The sequence below is a fragment of the Ctenocephalides felis genome, unplaced genomic scaffold (genome assembly GCF_003426905.1).
Source record: "Ctenocephalides felis isolate EL2017-DRISC unplaced genomic scaffold, ASM342690v1 CF-g0.4_SCAFFOLD_01886, whole genome shotgun sequence".
Taxonomy (NCBI): Eukaryota; Metazoa; Arthropoda; class Insecta; order Siphonaptera; family Pulicidae; genus Ctenocephalides; species Ctenocephalides felis.
Genome location: NW_020538040.1, coordinates 81729011 through 81748394, shown reverse-complemented (window position 1 = coordinate 81748394; position 19384 = coordinate 81729011). Strand labels below are relative to the sequence as shown.

Here is a 19384-nt window from a genome sequence, read left to right as displayed (position 1 = left end):
TACTACGACAGTACGACTTGATATATACAACAGCATTTTTTTATTATTATATGATATTCTATACCTTTAATAAAGTAATATATTAAATATTTAAATTACTAATTGATATAGAGGCGTAGCAATTATTTAAACAGTGCGAGACACTTATGATTGAATTTTAATCAGTCAAATATAAATCCCCAAAAATGAAAACGATTTTGTAATAATTAATGCACAGGCACGATGCCATATAATGGCTAGATTAGGAGTAAATGTAAATATAATGTACGCTTTTATACGCACACATATACGCTTATATACGTATTATATATATATATATATATATATATATATATACGAGTGTATATATATATATATATATAATCAAATTTTAGAAATTTATAAAGTGTACGTAAGTTTTCCATTTGCACTTAATTTAGAGTTTCGTTACAGTAGTATATATATATATATATATATATATATATATATATATACATTCTACCATTCAATATTATAGGTTTTATATTTTAGGTATTTAGTTTTCATTTTTATTATCTATATGATGACTGTTATCAATATCAACTGTTTAAGGTTAATTTCTATTCAACTGCCACTGGGCTGAAAACGTGATTTAATAATTGTTACTTAATCAAAAAATGTTTTTATGTAATTTTGCTCAATTAATTGGTATTGGCTAACTAGTGGTATTGTTAAAATACCAAGCCAAATTACAGCATATGATGAACAGATTCTCTGAAGTGGACAGACGATACGGAATTCAGATCTATAACGTCTCTCAAAATAGAGGTTGCAATGCGGAAATTGGAATATGTGGATGACTTTAAGTTATTCGACTTATGAATAAAAACAAATAAAATGAAGCAGAACTTTGAGAAGTGAAAAGTGAACTACAAACAAAGTTCTCTAAAGAAGGGTAAGTAAAATATTCATTAAATATTTTATCATTGTTGTTTATTATATTCAAAGTTTTTAATGTTGCATGAAATTTTTATACGTTTTTCATATTTATTATTTTTCCTTTAATTTTTTTCATATTTTAGTTTGTTAACTTTTTGATGAAGAAGTTTACCGTTTTGCTAGAACGTTCGCTAAAACTTAGTTCTCTCAAAAACTGCCATTTTTGGCACATTTCGCTCGGTATCTCCAAAATGGCTGAACCTGCCTTTGACAAAAACTAATCATCACTTTTCCTTGTCATAACGAATTGAATGTTTTTTGAATCATTCAAATTGGATGCTTCGTTCTCTCAAAAACTTGATTTTTATCTATGATTTCTATTTTCTGCACTCTTTGCTCCGTGCCTTTGCCAAAAACTAATCAGTACATCTCTCCATCAATAGGAATCGAATGCTTTTTATAACTATTCAAATCGGTTGATCCGTGCGCCTGAAAACGTGGACGAAAAATTGTATCCATACATACATACACACACACACATCCATCATCCATCCATCCATCCATCCATCCGTATTTTCTGAGGTATGCCAAAACGTTCAAAAACCTTCAAACCGCGAAGAAATGTTAAAATTTTCAATTCTGATTTTTGGAAGATTACAATAACTTACCCTACGGGAAGTTAATAAAATAAAGAAAATTGATCCAAAATATTCAAAAAAGTGTAATTTGTAACAAAAGTTCAATTTGACTTTAAGCTTTAATATTGTGAAAACTACACCAACTACATCACAATAAATAACACATATCAAACAGACAACTATCGGAATATATACATATATATATATATATATATATATATATATATATGTTACGGTAAATGTGCACTCTCGGTGAATGTGCACATTCACCGGTGAATGTGCACATTCCCAAAACGCTCGGTGAATGTGGAGTTCTCAAACAATCAAATTAAAATAATGGTGTACGTGCGTACTTGGATCGGTCTCATGAACATCTTGCGTATTTGGCGCATGCGCACTAAATTGTTAATAGTAAATAGTTGAATAGTAAAGTAGTAATATAGTATATAGTGAATAATTAATATTAAATAGTAAATGGTGAATAGTTAATAGTTCAATAGTTATAGGTAAATAGTTAATAGTTTAAGTAATTAGTTAAATAGTAAATAGTTAAATAGTTAAATAGTTAATGGTGAATAGTCAATAGTAAATAGTTAATAGTTAATAGTGAATAGTGATAACTAAAAAGTTTAACAGATGATAGTTAAATAGATGAATAGTAAATAGTGAACAGTGATAACTGAATAGTTAAATAGTGAATAGTTAATAGTAAATAGTGAATAGTGATAACTGAATAGTTAAATAGAGAATAGTTAATAGTGAATAGCTATTAGTAAATAGTGAATTAAGAATAGTTGAATTGTGGATAGTTAAACAGTGAATAGTGAATAGTTAATAGTTAATAGGTAAATAGTTAAATAGTAAAATAGTGAATAGTGAATAGTGATAACTGAATAGTTAATAGTAAATAGTGAATAGTGATAACTGAATAGTTAATAGTAAATAGTGAATAGTTAATAGTAAATAGTGAATAGTTAATAGTTAATAGTTAATAGTAAATAGTAAATAGTAAATAGTGATGACTGAATAGTTAATAGTGAATAGTGAATAGATAATAGCCAATAGTGAATAGTTATTAGTAAATAGTAAATTAAGAATAGTTAAATAGGTAATAGTTAATAGTTCTTAATTAAATAGTTAATAGTTAATAGTTATTAATTAAATAGTTAATAGTTCATAGTTAATAGTTATTAGATAAATTGTTAATTGATAAATAGTTAATAGTTAATAGTGAATAATAAATAATGGATATTAATATGCATATGACTAAAATAAATAATATAAATTATAAATATAAATTATAAATATAAATATAAATTATAAATATAAATATAAATATAAATATAAATATAAATATAAATATAAATATAAATATAAGTATAAGTAAGTATAAGTATAAGTATAAATATAAATATATGAATTAGTATTTCACCCGCACATGCGCGAGTTAAACACACATTCACCAAATGAGCCGGTAAATGTGCACATTCACCGGTAAATGTGCACATTCACCGAAATATGCACATTTACCGTAACACACACATATACGAGTATATATATATATATATATATATGTATATATATATATATATGTATATATATATATGTATATATATATGTATATATATATATATATATGTATATATATATATATATATATATATATATATATATATATATATAATATTGATTTACCATAGTATCGTTTAATGATTTCTAAAAATACCTACTCCACATTATCGCGAATTCAATTCAAGCTGAAGGAGCACGGATCTGCCTCCTATAAGTGCTTTATAATAATCTCCAAGGCACGAAAGCCTTAAGTAAACATCGACAAATAAATAGGCAAGCGTATTGCTTGTACGCCTCATTTTAGTATTTTACATAATGTTGGGAACAGGTAACAATATTTACACTAGAATAACATTAACGCCGAGACGCGGCCTCTTCAGCGGCACAAAAATATGCTGAAAGCGAATAAATATTGGCAAGTAAAAAAAATATAACGTGAACAAAAAAGCGTTAATAACAGATAATTTGCTTATACATATGTTTAATAGTACTTATGATTACTCGATTGCTTCAAGAATTCCATATTATTAGTTACCAATATTACCATTATAAAAATAAAAATATGAAGAAATCATCATATTTCAGATTTTTTATACATTGTAGAATGCTATTTCACAATGCATATTCTATTTCATAATACACAGGGTAGAGTGAGGTTTCATAAAGGTTCGCGGGTAAAAACATCCACTATAATGATGGGTAATTAGGAAAACCGGGCGACCTTGTAAATAGGAGATGACCACATTGTCAATTTTTTAACAAAAGTTTTTTCTTCGTTGTTAGTCTTTTTATTTTTAAAGACGGTTGTTTTGTTTACGATACCTGAATATCATTTCTAAGTATACTTTCAATGTATTGTTATTTTCAAGTTAGATTCAACAGTTTTTCTTATATTACCTTTGACATGCGATTGAGGTAAAAAGAACCACCTACACATTTACACAAGGTGTAAACAATAAGAACCTTGTAAATAAAAATGTAAAAAAAGAAATTATACAAGAGACAAATTAAATTATTATTAGTTATTCCAACTCCGATGACAATATCCTTTATTTTGTACTCTTTTTTATTAACTTCCCGTAGGGTAAGTTGTAGTAATCGCAAAAAATCGAAAATGAAAATTTTTATATATCTTTACGTTTCAGAGGTTTCTGAATATTTTGGCATACCTTAGAAACAATGGATGTATGTGTGTGTAGGTGTGTGTGTGCGTGTATGTATGTGTGTTCGGATACAAATTTTCGTCGACGATTTCGGGAACACGGATGAAGCGATTTGAATAATTCGCTAATTGAAAAACGTTCGATTCGTATTGATAAGGAGACGTGCTGATTAGTTTTTGGCGAAGGCATGTCTAGGCGTTCCGAAAATATGGGGCAAAAAGTGCCAAAAACTGTAACTCAGTTTTTAAGAGAACGGAGCGTCCGATTTTAATAATTCAAAAAACATTTTACTTGTATTAACAAGATGAAGAACTGATCAAATTTTCATGAAGGCAGGTCTAGCGGTTTCGGAGTTCTAGTAAAAAAAGTAAAAAAAATGCCATCTGGCGGTAAAAATATGATCATTAGACATATGCACATCAAATTATCAGATATTGTATAGAGATTTTAACAATAAGTATAAATTTTGTTTACATTCTTATGGGTTTCGTACTATTTTAGTTTATCCGTTAGACGGCGGCGCGGCGCTTACGCGCTTCGATATTTCATCTCTATGCAGTTAGAGCAGTACGATTGCTTTGAAAAAAAGTTCAGAATTTTCAAAATATTTCAAAATACACTTTTCTTCAAAAAGTCTTTTTTTTTTAAAAAAAGTAAATTTTTGTCGAAAATTTATGGTTTGGCAGAACAAAAAGCTTTTTTTCTAAAGAGTATTTTTGTTTTTTTTTTACTTATTAATATTTTCTACGTTTCGGGGTTCTCTTCTCCATGAACTCGAACTTAAGATATTTTCTTTCGAGAGTATATGGAAACACTAAAAGTCTGACTGATTTTCTTTATTTTTTTCATTCGTTTATCGACAATTTTACACACTGATAATAAAGCTTGACAAAACAAAAACGATAAATATCCTAACAAATACAAAATCTTCCTATGATTTTTACGTAGGAATAAGTAATTACAGTAAAAATTATAATTTAGTGTTTGTATCTATCTGTTCGAAACGTAGAAAATATTTATACATGAAAAGTTTAATAAATAGTTTTATGTTATAACGGAGGCTTAGTTCAGAAAAATGAAATCTTAAATAATAATAATAAACACAAATGTTTAAATACAAACTTAAATGTTCATTATAAATGAAAATATGTCGCCCTCACTTGGTGAACTTTGTTAAGCTTGTTGAAGCTTTGATAGAGCTTTTTGGTGCTTGGATATCTTTATCGTATTTCAGATTTGAAATTAGATGGCGCTCCAATAGAATAGAATTATATTCGAAATGTATTTCGATACTATTTGGACGTATATTTGGTTAAACCGGATTTGTTTATATGGAATTCATTACAATGTGTATAACGTAATTATTATTATTGGTGTTTATAAGACTAGCTCATATTTAACTTCCCGTAGGGCAAGTTATAGTAATCGCAAAAAATCGAAAATGAAAATTTTTATATATCTTTACGTTTCAGAGGTTTCTGAATATTTTGGCATACCCTAGAAAAAATTGATGTGTGTGCGTGTGTGTGCGTGTGTGTATGTATGTGCGGATACAAATTTTCGTCGACGATTTCAGGAACACCGATCAACCGATTTGAATAATTCAAAAAACATTCGATTCGTATTGATAAGGAGACGTGCTGATTAGTTTTTGGTGAAGTCAGGTCTAGCCGTTCCGAAGATACGGGGCAAAAAGTGGCGAAAACGGTAACTCAGTTTTTAAGAGAACGGAGCGTCCGATTTTAATAATTCAAAAAACATTTTACTTGTATCGACAAGGTGAAGAACCGATCAAATTTTCATAAAGGCAGGTGTAGCGGTTTCGGAGATCTAATGAAAAAAATAAAAAAAATGCCATTTGGCGGTCAAAAATGATCATTAGACATATGCACATCAAATTATCAGATATTTTATAGAGATTTTAACAATAAGTATAATTTTGGTTTACATTCCTATGGGTTCCGTACCAATGTTTACGCGTTAGACGTCGACGCGGCGCTTACGCAGTTTGATATTTCGTCTTTATGCAGTTAAAGCAGTACGATTGCTTTGAAAAAAAGTTTAGATCCTTCAAAATATGTCAAAATAAAGAAAACATTTTTTTTAAAAAAAAAAAATAAAAAAAAAAATTAAAAAAATTTTTTTTTTCAAAAAAAAAGTAACTTTTTGTCTAATTGTTTGTCAAAAATCTTATTTTTTCGAAGTAAATTTTTTTCAAAAATGGTAATCGTTTTTAAAAAAATAATAATTTTTGGTACGGGAAGTTCCAGCAATTTGCCTTAAGGCACGATGCCTTAATTGCCTTAAGACATAATTCCACTTACAGCTAGTTGATGGATTTGTTTATATGGAATTCATTACAATGTGTATAACGTAATTATTATTATTGGTGTTTATAAGACTAGCTTATAACTAATATATTTGATATGGAGTTAAAAAGAGTTAACTGTTCTCAAGTTATATTTTAGGGGCTTTTTATTTATTAATATCAGAGTAAAATTAAACTATCGATTATTATTCACACTTTTAGTCAATATATCTATACGAGTTATAAATAGCATCAAATAAGCTATCACTGCAGTTAAGACAATTTCTTTTTACCGTTTTTATTATCGGATATACTAAGTGTTATTGTCGTTCGTAAATAATAAATTTTATTATAATTTTCGATTTACATTAACACAAACATTACAACTATATTTAAGCACAATTTCCAAAAAAACACTATTCAAGTTATATTATCTCAATCATAGTCATAATAAATTAATTAAAAATTTGGATAAATTCTAGCCGTATATATTAATTATCGAATTGTTTTTTTTCCCTCTAGAATCTAGGTTTTAGATTAGACACAATAATATGCAATTTGTGGGTATGAATATATCTGTACATGAGTTATTTTATTAAGCTTACTTTTACTTGATTCACAAATATGTTTAAAATATTGTTCTTAGATTATTTCTGTGATGGAACAATGATTATATATAAATCTGTACATGAGTTCTTTTATTAAACTTACTTTAAATTGATTCACAAATATATGTAAAATATTGGTCTCAGATTTCTGTGATGGAACAAACAAATGAAATTAATTACATTCTTAAATTCCCAATTAATGTGAGTCTTCTCATACCTATGTGTCGATATCCATGTTAGCACAAATCAGTTTAATTGCTTCACAGAAATGAATTCATGAATTCATTTAGGTTAGGATATAATATCTTGTGCGTCCAGAACAGCTTTTAAATCCTTCTGTAAATTATTAGATAATTAGATAATTATTAATTAAATAAAAATTAAAATATTTTATCATTTAAGAAATTTAAACAAATCACATTTGTTATACCATTATTTAATTACCATTAAATAGAAACCAAATAAAGGATGCTTTCAATTTACTTTCGGTAAATATTTGAACCAAAATCATTATTATTTTATTATTTGTCTGATAAGGTCGTGCTATACTTTTACGATTTTGTTTATTAATGTATTTACAATCACAACAAATATAAACATTTACAAAATAAGAATCACTATGAATTAATATAAATAATAATGTAATAAGAAACTGTGGTTTTTGGGTGAATTTAGAAATGTGGACTTAAAAAAAAAAGTCAAATTATTCTTCATTGGATATAAAATAGTAAGTGCACTTATATTACTATTTATTAAAATTGTAATTTTTTATTAATAATAATGTGGATGAATGCAATATTTTTTTTGCCACTTTCACATTTGACCTAACACTAAAATAACCTTAGAATGAAATTAAAATACTATTATTTTTGTGAATATTGTGAGTAATTAAGATTTGTTAATTATAATTAAAACCAGTGTTGCATGTTATCCGTTAGGCAAATTGCTGGGTACTTTTTCTCGTACCGAGAACTAAATTTTTCAAGAAACTTTATTCAATTTTTTGAAAAAAAAATTACTTTTCTCACAGCAATTCGACTGCGTAGCTGTTTAAAAGATGGTATATCGAAGCACGTAAGCGCTGCATCACCGTCTAACTGATAAATAATGGCACGGATTCTATAGAAATGTAAACAAAATGAAATGAAATCTGATAATTTGATGTGCATATGTCTAATAATCATTTTGACCGGCAAATGGCGTGTTTTTTGTACTATTTTAATTGGATCTCCAAAACCGCTGGACCCGCTGAACTATTTAGCATATTTTTGAATTATTCAAATTGAACTCCTAAAAAAACTGAATGGCCATTTTAGCACTTCTTTTCCCGTATCTTCGAAACAGCTGGACCTGCTTTTGATAAAAACTAATCTATCTCACTATCAATAGGAATCAAATGTTTTTGAATTATTCTAATTTGTTGATCCGTGCTCTTGAAACCGTCGGCGAAAAATTGTATCTACACATAGATACAAACACACACATACATCAATTTTTTCTAAAATATGCCAAAATATTCAGAAACCCTGAAACGTAAAGATATGCAAAAATTTCTATTTGCGTTTTTTTGCGATTACTATACGAGTAACTTACCCTATACGCACGAGTATAATGTCAATACACAAAAAAATTCCACCTCTCCACGGCAAGTATACCAGTCACAGTTAATTGGTTAATTTGTTTTATATGGTGACGAAAAAAGTGTTTTTGCATTTAAGTACTGCACGACAGTGATTAACTTATGGCCATTTTTGCATTTGAAGTATTTTATTCATGAGCAATATCATTTAACTAAAATAATCCTTATTTTCTATTTGTGTCCTCCTATATAAATCCTTCGCAGCCGGAACATCTCTGTGCATAAACATTGTACATGTTGATAGTCATATATTCATAAAGTTATATACGCGCATTTGATATAATTAAAATGATTCTAATCCGCGACCGTAGGTGAATTTAGGCAGTATTTGCCGTCTAAGTGTTGAGTTTTCGGCCCTCTGCAGCGAAAATTACTGTCCGGCGCGCATTAAAACTTAACACTCCATCCCGCAAAGTATGGCGCACGAGGGTTGCCTAAAACGGAAGTAATACCACCTTTGGGACACCCCCGGATAACTACTTTACTTATAATCCAGTATGAATGTTAACATTCACATGGGTAGGTGGATAGGTGGTTGTTTTCTTCAAAGTGCGCGCTATGTCCAACTCGTTTTAACTGTATTAAAGTTATTCACTCTATTTAATTTTCTGCCGTTTATTAAAGTTATCAAATTTCATTTGGATTTGTTCACAGCGAGCTAAAAATCAAGTAGATTTTTTAAAATTATTTATAAACTGATGGGGCATAACCCAATACCTCGCTTATGCAACTGATTGTGTACTGGAACTAGGTGTAAGTTGCATTTTGCTTTAAGGCAAGTGGCGTAAGCTTGCGAATATGTGTAAATAATTGATTTAAAATGAAATATGTAATCTAGTATATAATCTACTTGTCTAACAGTCTATTTGTTTACCTGCCTAAGTGTTTATCTGTGAAACTGACCACCTGTCTGTCTACCTATCTACTTTTGTACCTGTTTACCTGATCTCCCGTTTACCTGATCTCCCGTTTACCTGTCTGCTTGTCTACCTATTTACTAGTTTTACCATCATCTAGCTTTCTATCGGACTAATTTTTTACATGTCACGTGTATACCTGTCAACCTACCTGTTTATCTATCTGTCTTCTTTCTATTTATCTACTTGTCTTTCTGCCTACCTGTCTACTATTTACTTGTATACCTCTCCACCTATCTACCTGCCATTTGATTATCAATATTTCTACATGCTTATGAATCTAAAATAATGATCTGCAATGATAATTTCAGACAAGTAAAATGTTGTTCGAATCATTAGAATCGCATGCTCCGTTTTCTCAAAACCTCCCATTTTTTGCACTTTTTGTTTTGTATCTTCGAAACGGCTGGTCCCGTCTTTGTCAGAAACTAACCAACAATAATATTTTGATATCTCGCCGTCAATAAAAATCGAATGCTTTTTGAATCATTCAAATCGGTGCTCGCGAAAACGTCGACGAAAAATTGTATCCATACAAACATATATACTAAACACACATATATATAATATATATATATATATATATCCATTTTTTTAGGGTAAGCCAAAATGCTCAGAAATGTTTGAAACGTAAAGATATGTAAAAATTTTCGATTATTTGCGATCACTATAATTTACTCTACGAGAAATTAATAAATGAAATATTCGATCATGAAGAGATTGATAAGAGGTAAGATATCCAAACAGTTTTATATAAAAATCTAAAAAATATTCACCTCAATGAATCTATACAAACTAGTCTTGAATTTCGATATCGTACAATCACATTCAAAATTCTTTATTTTCAACTCGCAGGGTGAAGCTATTGAATTGCAAAAATGTCAAAAGTGAAGATTTCCAGCTGAAGTTATGGAAAAATTAAAATCTGACTGTTGTCAAAAAATTGAGTACTTCATAAATGAGTACTAATTTTTTATCGATAATAAAGCGAAAAAAAATTGTTTGATAGTCAAGAATGTAAAATAATATTGTAAAGCATATTATCAGATTCTTAACAGGAATTTAATTAATATGTATAAATTTTATTACTATATTTTTTATTCCGTACTGCTTTTATAATTTGATTTTAACATTTCATAATCTGTATGAATTAGATATATACATATGATGTCGAATATTGTTCGGAAATTAAAAAAAAACTAGTAGTGTATAGCATCGTGCCTTAAGGCAAATTGCTGGAACTGCTGGAACCGTAACGAAATGATCGAGGAATATTAATTGTTTTCATATAGATTATTATAATATTGTAACATTGTTTAATATTTATAAGAATTGTATAAACTGAATTGCAAAGTTGAAATTATTCGTTTAAAGTATATTAGAACTTTAGTCAGAATTAAAATTAAAATCTGAATTATTTTAAAAATTAGAAACATTTTTTTTCCAAAAGCAAATATTTTGTTGACACAAACAGAAAGTTCTTTGAATAAATCAAATTGGACGCTTAGTTCTCTCAAAATCTGCCATTTTTTGCACATTTAGCTCAGTATCTCCAAAACGGCTGGACCTGCTTTTGGCTGAACCAAAATCTAATCATAACTTCTACCAGTCATTACGAATTGAATGTTTTTTAGATCATTTAAATCGGATGCTGCGTTCTTTCAAAAACCCGATTTCCATTTTCTGCACTCTCTGCTCCGTATCTCCGAAACGGCTGGACCTGCCTTTTTCGAAAAACTAATCAGCACATCTCCTTATCAATAGGAATCGCATGTTTTTTGAACCATTCAAATCAGTTGATCTGTGCGCCCGAAAACGTGGACGATAAATAGTATACATGCATACTCATACATACACACACACATCCATTTTCTCTGAGGTATGCCAAAATGTTCAGAAACCTTCAAAACGTCGAAAATTGCAAAAAATGTCATTTTCGATTTTCGGCCCATTACTATAACTACCCTACATTTTCAATTTTGCTTAATTTTTCGAAAATTTACAAAGTTGTCTAATTATTCTAAAATTTTTGAAACATTCAAAATTTTCAAATTATTCAATTTCATGAGTTTCGCCACTATTCAACATTATTTGGGCATATGAACTTATTAACTGTTCGTTATGATCGATTATTATTGTCTTACCATATGCTGTTGTCGATTTTTGGAGTCCCACATTACGGTTTTGACTTTCTTATCTGCGGCATTTGTGTTTTTGTTGCTTTCGAGCATCTTGCATTCGTAGAATGGCATAGAGGATGGCCCATCTTCACACCGGAAGAAGAAGGACTGGTCGGCACCACGCTGGAACTGTGTCACCACAATACCTCCGAGCGCGGAGAGGCGCAGGTATACAGTCATGTGACCATGTCTCAATACGCCGTTCTTTTTCACGCGAAATCTTAAATGTAGAGAACAAAAATTAAATGAAACTACTGGGGCGCGCATGGCATCGTGCCTTAAGGCAAATTGCTCGAACTTCCCGTACCAAAAATTATTTTTTTTTTAAAAACGATTAACATTTTTGAAAAAATTTTACTTCGAAAAAATTAGATTTTTGAGAAACTATAAATTTGACAAAAAAATACTTTTTTTTGAATTTTTTTTTTTTTTTTTAAAAAATGTTTTCTTTATTTTGACATATTTTGAAAATTCTGAACTTTTTTTCAATGCAATCGTACTGCTTTAACTGTATAGAGACGAAATGTCAAAGCGCGATAAACATTGGTACGGAACCCACAGGAATGTAAACAAAATTTATACTTATTGTTAAAATCTCTATAAAATATCTGATAATTTGATGTGCATAAGTTTAATGATCATTTTTGACCGCCAAATGGCTTTTTTTTACTTTTTTATTAGATCTCCAAAATCGCTAGACCAATTCTTCATCTTGTCAATACAAAAAAAAAGTTTTTTGAATTATTCAAATCGGACGCTCCGTTCTCTTAAAAACTGAGTTACCGTTTTTGGCTCTTTTTGCCCCGTATCTTCGGAACGGCTAGACCTGCCTTTGCCAAAAATTGATCAGCACGTCTCCTTATCAATACGAATCGAATGTTTTTTTTAATTATTCAAATCGGTGTATCCGTGTTTCGGAAATCGTCGACGAAAATTTGTATCCGCACACACACACACGCACATACATACACATATAAATACAGGTATGCCAAAATATTCAGAAACTTTTGAAACGTAAAGATATATAAAAATTTTCAGTTTCGATTTTTTTGCGATTACTATAACTTGCCCTACGGGAAGTTAAAAAGTTGTCTGTATTGGGTGTGCGGCATATGTTTTCCAATTAAGTTTTTATCGCTGTACACGAATCTGCAGTCAAAACTGGTGGTCAAATCGCATAAAATTGAAAACAAATGTCGAAAAACTGCAAAATCTCCGATCTACTAATTGCATTGCATTATCTCTTGCATAATAATCAAATAATTACAAAATCTTATAATTTCTGTCGTTTCCTGGCCTATTTGAGTTTCAATTAAATGATCTATTGATTTTTTTTGTATAATTCCGCAGTAATTTGCAAAGATATTTCTTCCCATATTAGATTTTTGAAAAATTTTAATTTTTTGAAAAAAATCGATTTTTTTTAATATTTTGAAATATTTTGAAAATTTTGAACTCTTTTTGAAGCGTCGAACTAAATATCTAAACGTGTAAACGCCGCGTCGCAGTCTAACGCATAAACATTGGTACGGAACCCCATAGAAATGTAAACAAAATTTGTTCTTATTATTGAAATCTCTGTAAAATATCTGATAAAATTTGATGTGCGTATGCCAAATGATCATTTTTGCCCGCATTTTTTTTTCTACTTTCTAATTGGATTTCCGAGACCACTAGATCTTGCCTTCCTAAATGTGATCATTTTTTATTTGGTCAATACAAATAAAATGTTTTTTGAATTATTCAAATCAGACGTTCCGTTATCTCTAAAACTGAATGACCATATTTGTCACTTTTGCTTCGTAACTTCGAAACGGCTGAAACTGCCTTCGCCAGAAATTAACCAGCACGTATCCCCGTGAATACGAATCAAATGCTTCTCTCTTTAATTATTCAAATCACACACACATATACATTCATCTTTTCTAATGTTTGCCAAAATGTTCAAAATCTTTGAAACGTAAAAATATGCAACATTTTCGATTTTTTGCGATTATCATAACTTATCCTACGGGAAGTTATTAAATAGAATAAGCAGCTCCACTTTTAAAACTCACGACAAACTTTTGGCAAGACCTCAGAGGCTAAAGTATGTTCCACTTATAACACGCCTTTTATTGTTTACTAGTTAATTGGGCGCATGTGAATATGTTACTAGTTAGTTACTAGGTACTCCAGTTTAAATTCCACTGAAGATGACATAGTTTAATTTGCCGAAATATATGAAAATAATGAAGATTATATAATAAATCACTTAATAAGACACATAGAAGGTGTTGCTATGTAATAACATGTGATGAAAGCACCAACTCTAAGAAGATATCTGTCAAAATTTAATGACAATTCGGCGATTAGTTTACTAGTTACTAGGGTTTAAGTGGCGCTACTTTTGAGTTTTTCAAAGTACACGACCACTTTCCGTGCTCAGAAGGATGCTTGCTGTAAACAAAATTTTGCCGAATGAGGAGGTGATCGCCGAATTTTGTGACAAAGGACAAATCGTACTACAATATCGAAAAGTTTGAAGTTCGCTATAATCGGAATATAGATACGAAGGCACTATCCTTTTTTGAATACAAATAAGGATAGTGCCAAAAAGTGCCGAAAATATTATACCTGTATGTGTCTTTAACTGTTTGTGAAATTGGTGTGTCATATGGACGTTGTCGTACGCAGTCGATGATATCTCCAAACATTTGAGTTATTGATATCTTAATCGATCCCATAATGACACGATCGCCATCTTGATATTTGCGTAACACATAAACCTCAATCTGAAAATTACAAACATTACAATTAATTATATCCTGCATATTTAAAAAAATAAATAAAAAAACGTTTCTAAATAATAGAAAATGATCAATGGGACTAATAAACCCATATACAGTCAACCCTCCGTTAACACGGCACTCTGGGTGCACGGTTCCCATATTACGCGAAGCTAAAAATCCGACATCCCTCCGACTACAAGGACTTCCTATTACACGGTTTGTTGTTCAACAGCCCATAAGTTCATTGCGCAATCTATGAGCGATTCTAGGAACTTGATATCAGAAGGGTATTAATGTAAGTTTTGTTATCGACTTCTATCTTTTAGATATGCTTGATTATATAACAGCTGTCTAAGAACACGTTTGAACTGACTGCTGCGTCGCGCCAATTTTTGAATAAGGTGTCTATGTCATACATGTCATTTTGTCCGTATTACTCCTACTTCAAGTTGTATTCCTTGGTCTCCATACAGCACAATAAAAATGGTGCGATTTGTATTAACTCTGAGTCTATCATAGGGCGGTTCCCATACTGCACTATGTAAGTTTCCATGTTAAATATAAGTTTTTTATAGCGCGGTCCCCATACTGCACGGTACGGACTTGCCGCGTTAACCGAGGGTTGATTGTACTAACAAATATAGGTTTTGGTTTTCATTTTGTAGAAGGATAGATCAGTTTGCTTCTTGTCTATTGCAAGATCTATGGACATTCAGGTGCCTATTAATTTGGCATTTTATTATTTATTATTTTGGAACGAAGTGAGTCATTATTTAGCATTTACTCATTCAAAAATCTTTGATTACTTAGACGATCTGAGATTTTGAGTGTTGAAAAATTGAATATTTCGTATTGATAATAATAGATTTTTATTCGACGTGTATATGCATAAATGCAGAGAAAGAGAAAAAACGTAGGTAGTGGTTCTTTAAAGACTGAAGGATATACGTTGACATAGGTTGGAATAGTCGACTTTTATTTACATAATAATTTTTACCTTAAAGTCATCAGCTATCTTTTTAGCTTGCTCATCAGAGAGACCAAATATGCATGATTTTCCTCCTTTGTGAGCTTTTGTAGTACGTGGGAAATCTTTTTCACTTATACCAACAATATGTCCTAAAAATCGAAAAACATATTCGACGCTGTGTTCTGGACAATCCGGAATTGAGACTTCACCCACAACGAACTCCAGTAAGAATAAAGAATTAGTTAAAGAGCCCATGACGGTATTGTTACAAAAAATTTGAATTTTAGTGTAGTTTTAAACGCGATAAATTGTTTCAGGAAGTTGGCTCTGCCAAAATGATGTACCTTTTCATCTGTCAGTGAAAATAATTTATGTCAAGACAATCATTTAAAATTCACAAAGGTCTGTGATGTGATATCATGTGATATAATTGTATATTGCAAAAAATAATGTATACATATTTTTATTTTTTTATGCTTAATATAAGATATTGAAATATATAATTCTATTGCAGCAGCAATATACAATATAAATATATATATATATATATATAAATATAAATATATATACATATATATTACAAATATAAATATTTAATTTATAATAAACTTACTATAGCAAAAGTAAAAATTTAATGTTCTGCGCCATTTTTGCAAAAGCTTCAGTTTAATACAAACATAATCTGCTATTAATTTGTATGGGATATGCCTCCTAAAAAAGGCAAGAAAGAGGATAAAGCTGCAAAAGAGAAAAATGGCGACAAGAAAACTAAAATTACAATTAGGGATCAAGTACGAATGGAGGTAATCATTTTATACCATGTATTCATATCATTCATCGATAGCATATCCTTATTAATTTGGTAATAAAACTAGTGGGGCGCATGGCATCGTGCCTTAAGGCAAATTGCAGGAACTTTCCGTACCAAAAATTATTTTTTTTTAAAAAAACAATTAACATTTTTGAAAAAATTTTACTTTGAAATAATTAGATTTTTGAGAAACTATAAATTTGACAAAAAATTACTTTTTTTTTCAAAAAAAAAAAATTATGTTGGGAAAAAAATGTTTTCTTTATTTTGACATATTTTGGAAATTCTGAACTTTTTTTCAAAGCAATCGTACTGCTTTAACTGCATAGAGACGAAATCTCGAAGCGCGTAAGCGCCGCGTCGCCGTCTAACGGATAAACACTGGTACGGAACACATAGGAATGTGAACAAAATTTATACTTATTGTTAAAATCTCTATAAAATATCTGATAATTTGATGTGCATATGTCTAATGATAATTTTTGACCGCCAAATGGCATTTTTTTTTACTTTTTTCACTAGATCTCCGAAACCGCTAAACCTACCTTCATGAAAATTTGATCAGTTCTTCATTTTGTTAATGCAAGTAAAATGTTTTTTAAATTATTGAAATCGGACGCTCCGTTCTCCTAAAAATTGAGTTACCGTTTTTGGCACTTTTTGCCCTATATCTTCGGAACGGCTAGACCTGCCTTTGACAAAAACTAATCAGCACGTCTCCTTATCAATACGAATCGAATGTTTTTTTAATCATTCAAATCGCATCATCCGTGTTCCCGAAATCGTCGACGAAAATTTGTATCCGAACACACACACATACACGCACACACGCGCGCACACACACACATACACACACACATACATTTATTTTTTCTAAGGTATGGCAAAATGTTCAGAAGGTTTTGAAACGTAAATATATATAAAAATTTTCATTTTCGATTTGTTTGCCATTACTATAATTTTAGAAAATTCTACAAAGACGAATGATAATAAAATTATTTTAGCTGAAAAATAATTTAATCCAATGTAATTGTTTTTCATTAATATTCTGTTTGGTACCTTTTTGAGTTTCTATTGGAGGCGACTTGACGAAATTTTCGATATTTTTCAGTTATTCGACCATTCCTTTTACACAGTGGGATTTCTGATACCCTACACAGATGAAGACGATTTGTATGGCCAACTCTTTGTGAAAGGTGCCGAAAACCATTATAGAAGAGCGGTTATTGCTATTTCTAAGAAAGAAATTTTACTTAGAAATACAAAAGAAAAACAGAAAGGTATTGTGATATTAAACTATAATTACATTTAAATGCTGTGATTATCGAAAGCACTAATTATATAAAGTATATAGAATTAGAAACCAATAGTCGTGCAATGGCTATAGAGATACAACGCAGAATATACGAACGATTATGTGAGGTTCAAGAAATATTAGAGATATCAAGACGCCACCAAGAAGAAGTACATAATCATATGCAATCTTATTGTCCAGGTATGCATTGTTTTGTATGGATTGTTAAGAAAAATTATATTGAAAAATAAGATTGTTAAGAAAAAATATATTGTTATATAGTAATTACTCGAATATGTGCTCTAAAGATAATTATTTATCTATCGGTAAATTCTTGCAACTTGCCTTAAATAAATAAATAAATAAATTTTTGAACATTTTGGCATACCTCAGAAAAAATTGATGTGTGTGTATGTGTGGAGACAATTTTTTGTCGACTATTTCGGGCGTATGGATGAAATTTGAAAAATTCACAAAGCAATCGATTCCTATTGATAATGTATATGTGTTGATTAGTCTTTGGCAATGGCAGGTCCAGCTGTTACGAAGATGCGGAGCAAAGAGTGCAGAAAATATAAACCGAGTTTTTCACAGAACGGAGTATCCGATTTGAATAATCCAAAAAACATTCTGCTTGTGTTGGCAAAACAATAGTTTAGAATTTTTTTTTGTTTCATTTTTTTTTTTGTCAATAAAAATTTTTTGTGCACATTGAAAATATTTCAGATTTTAATTTAAATTAAAATTCTAAAGCTAACTAATATACTTTAAATAAATAATTTTAACTCAATTCAGTAATTCAGTTTATATAATTCTTATAAATATTGGAAAATGTTACAGTATTTATAATAATCTATTTGAAAACATTCCAGCAATTAGCTTAAGGCACAATGCCATACCCCAATAGTTTAGGTATTGATAATAATACATATTCTATGAATGTGCGTCTTTTATATTTCAAACGTAGCAATATCCTAAGAAATAAAATAAGCAAATAATTTATCTAGAGGGCAGTGCCCCTGCTGATGGCGATTCAAAAAGTAAAAGTGGCAAGAAGAGCAAGGTAGATAAAGCAAGTGGTAAGGCCAGTAAAAGTGGGAAAAATGAAAAAGGCAAAATCAATAAGGATGCTCCTAAAACTACCGAGACAACTCAAAGAGCAACGAGTAAGCTTGAGAAGCGCGGTCAAGTCTCAATAGAAAAGAAGTATATCGAAGACGAACCAGTTGATGGACCTAAATTATATATAGTTCTTTATGGATATTACGATACTAACATTTTCAAAGAGCTGCAAAGGTGACTTATTTTTTTGCAAATGGTATAAAATTGTGCTAATGGACTTTGCGAAATAATAGATATTTATTTTTCTTATAAATATTACCATTCTTAAATATCTCTAATTTTTTTTGTTTTATTGTAACATATAAATATTTTTGGAAAGCAGAGTACTTTTTTATTATATTTAAAATTGAAATCCATTGTCTGAGATAATTGTAATGTAATTGATATGCATTTATATATTAAGTATTCAATATATTTTTACATCGAATTAAATTGAATACTATACGAAATAATAATTGAAATATTTTTTCATTATATAGGCTCGACTTACCATT

The 19384-nt window shown here is 29.7% G+C and overlaps 1 protein-coding gene across 2 annotated transcripts in view; it reads left to right on the top strand.

Moving 5' to 3' along the window:
- LOC113377960 (ubiquitin carboxyl-terminal hydrolase 8) overlaps positions 1-18970 on the top strand; it is a 36467-nt gene extending 17497 nt beyond the window's left edge. Inside the window, exons 18-20 of one of the 2 annotated variants that reach the window (XR_003367124.1) lie at positions 17586-17754; positions 17829-17969; positions 18776-18970. Coding sequence is in view for 1 of the 2 variants with exons in the window: in XM_026618433.1 (XP_026474218.1) it covers positions 682-736 (55 nt within the window). In the remaining variant the exon portion in view is untranslated. Of the gene's footprint in view, positions 1-681; positions 858-17585; positions 17755-17828; positions 17970-18775 lie in introns of those variants that run through there. The other variant, XM_026618433.1, reaches the window with a different exon arrangement.
- The last annotated feature ends 414 nt before the right edge of the window (positions 18971-19384 follow it).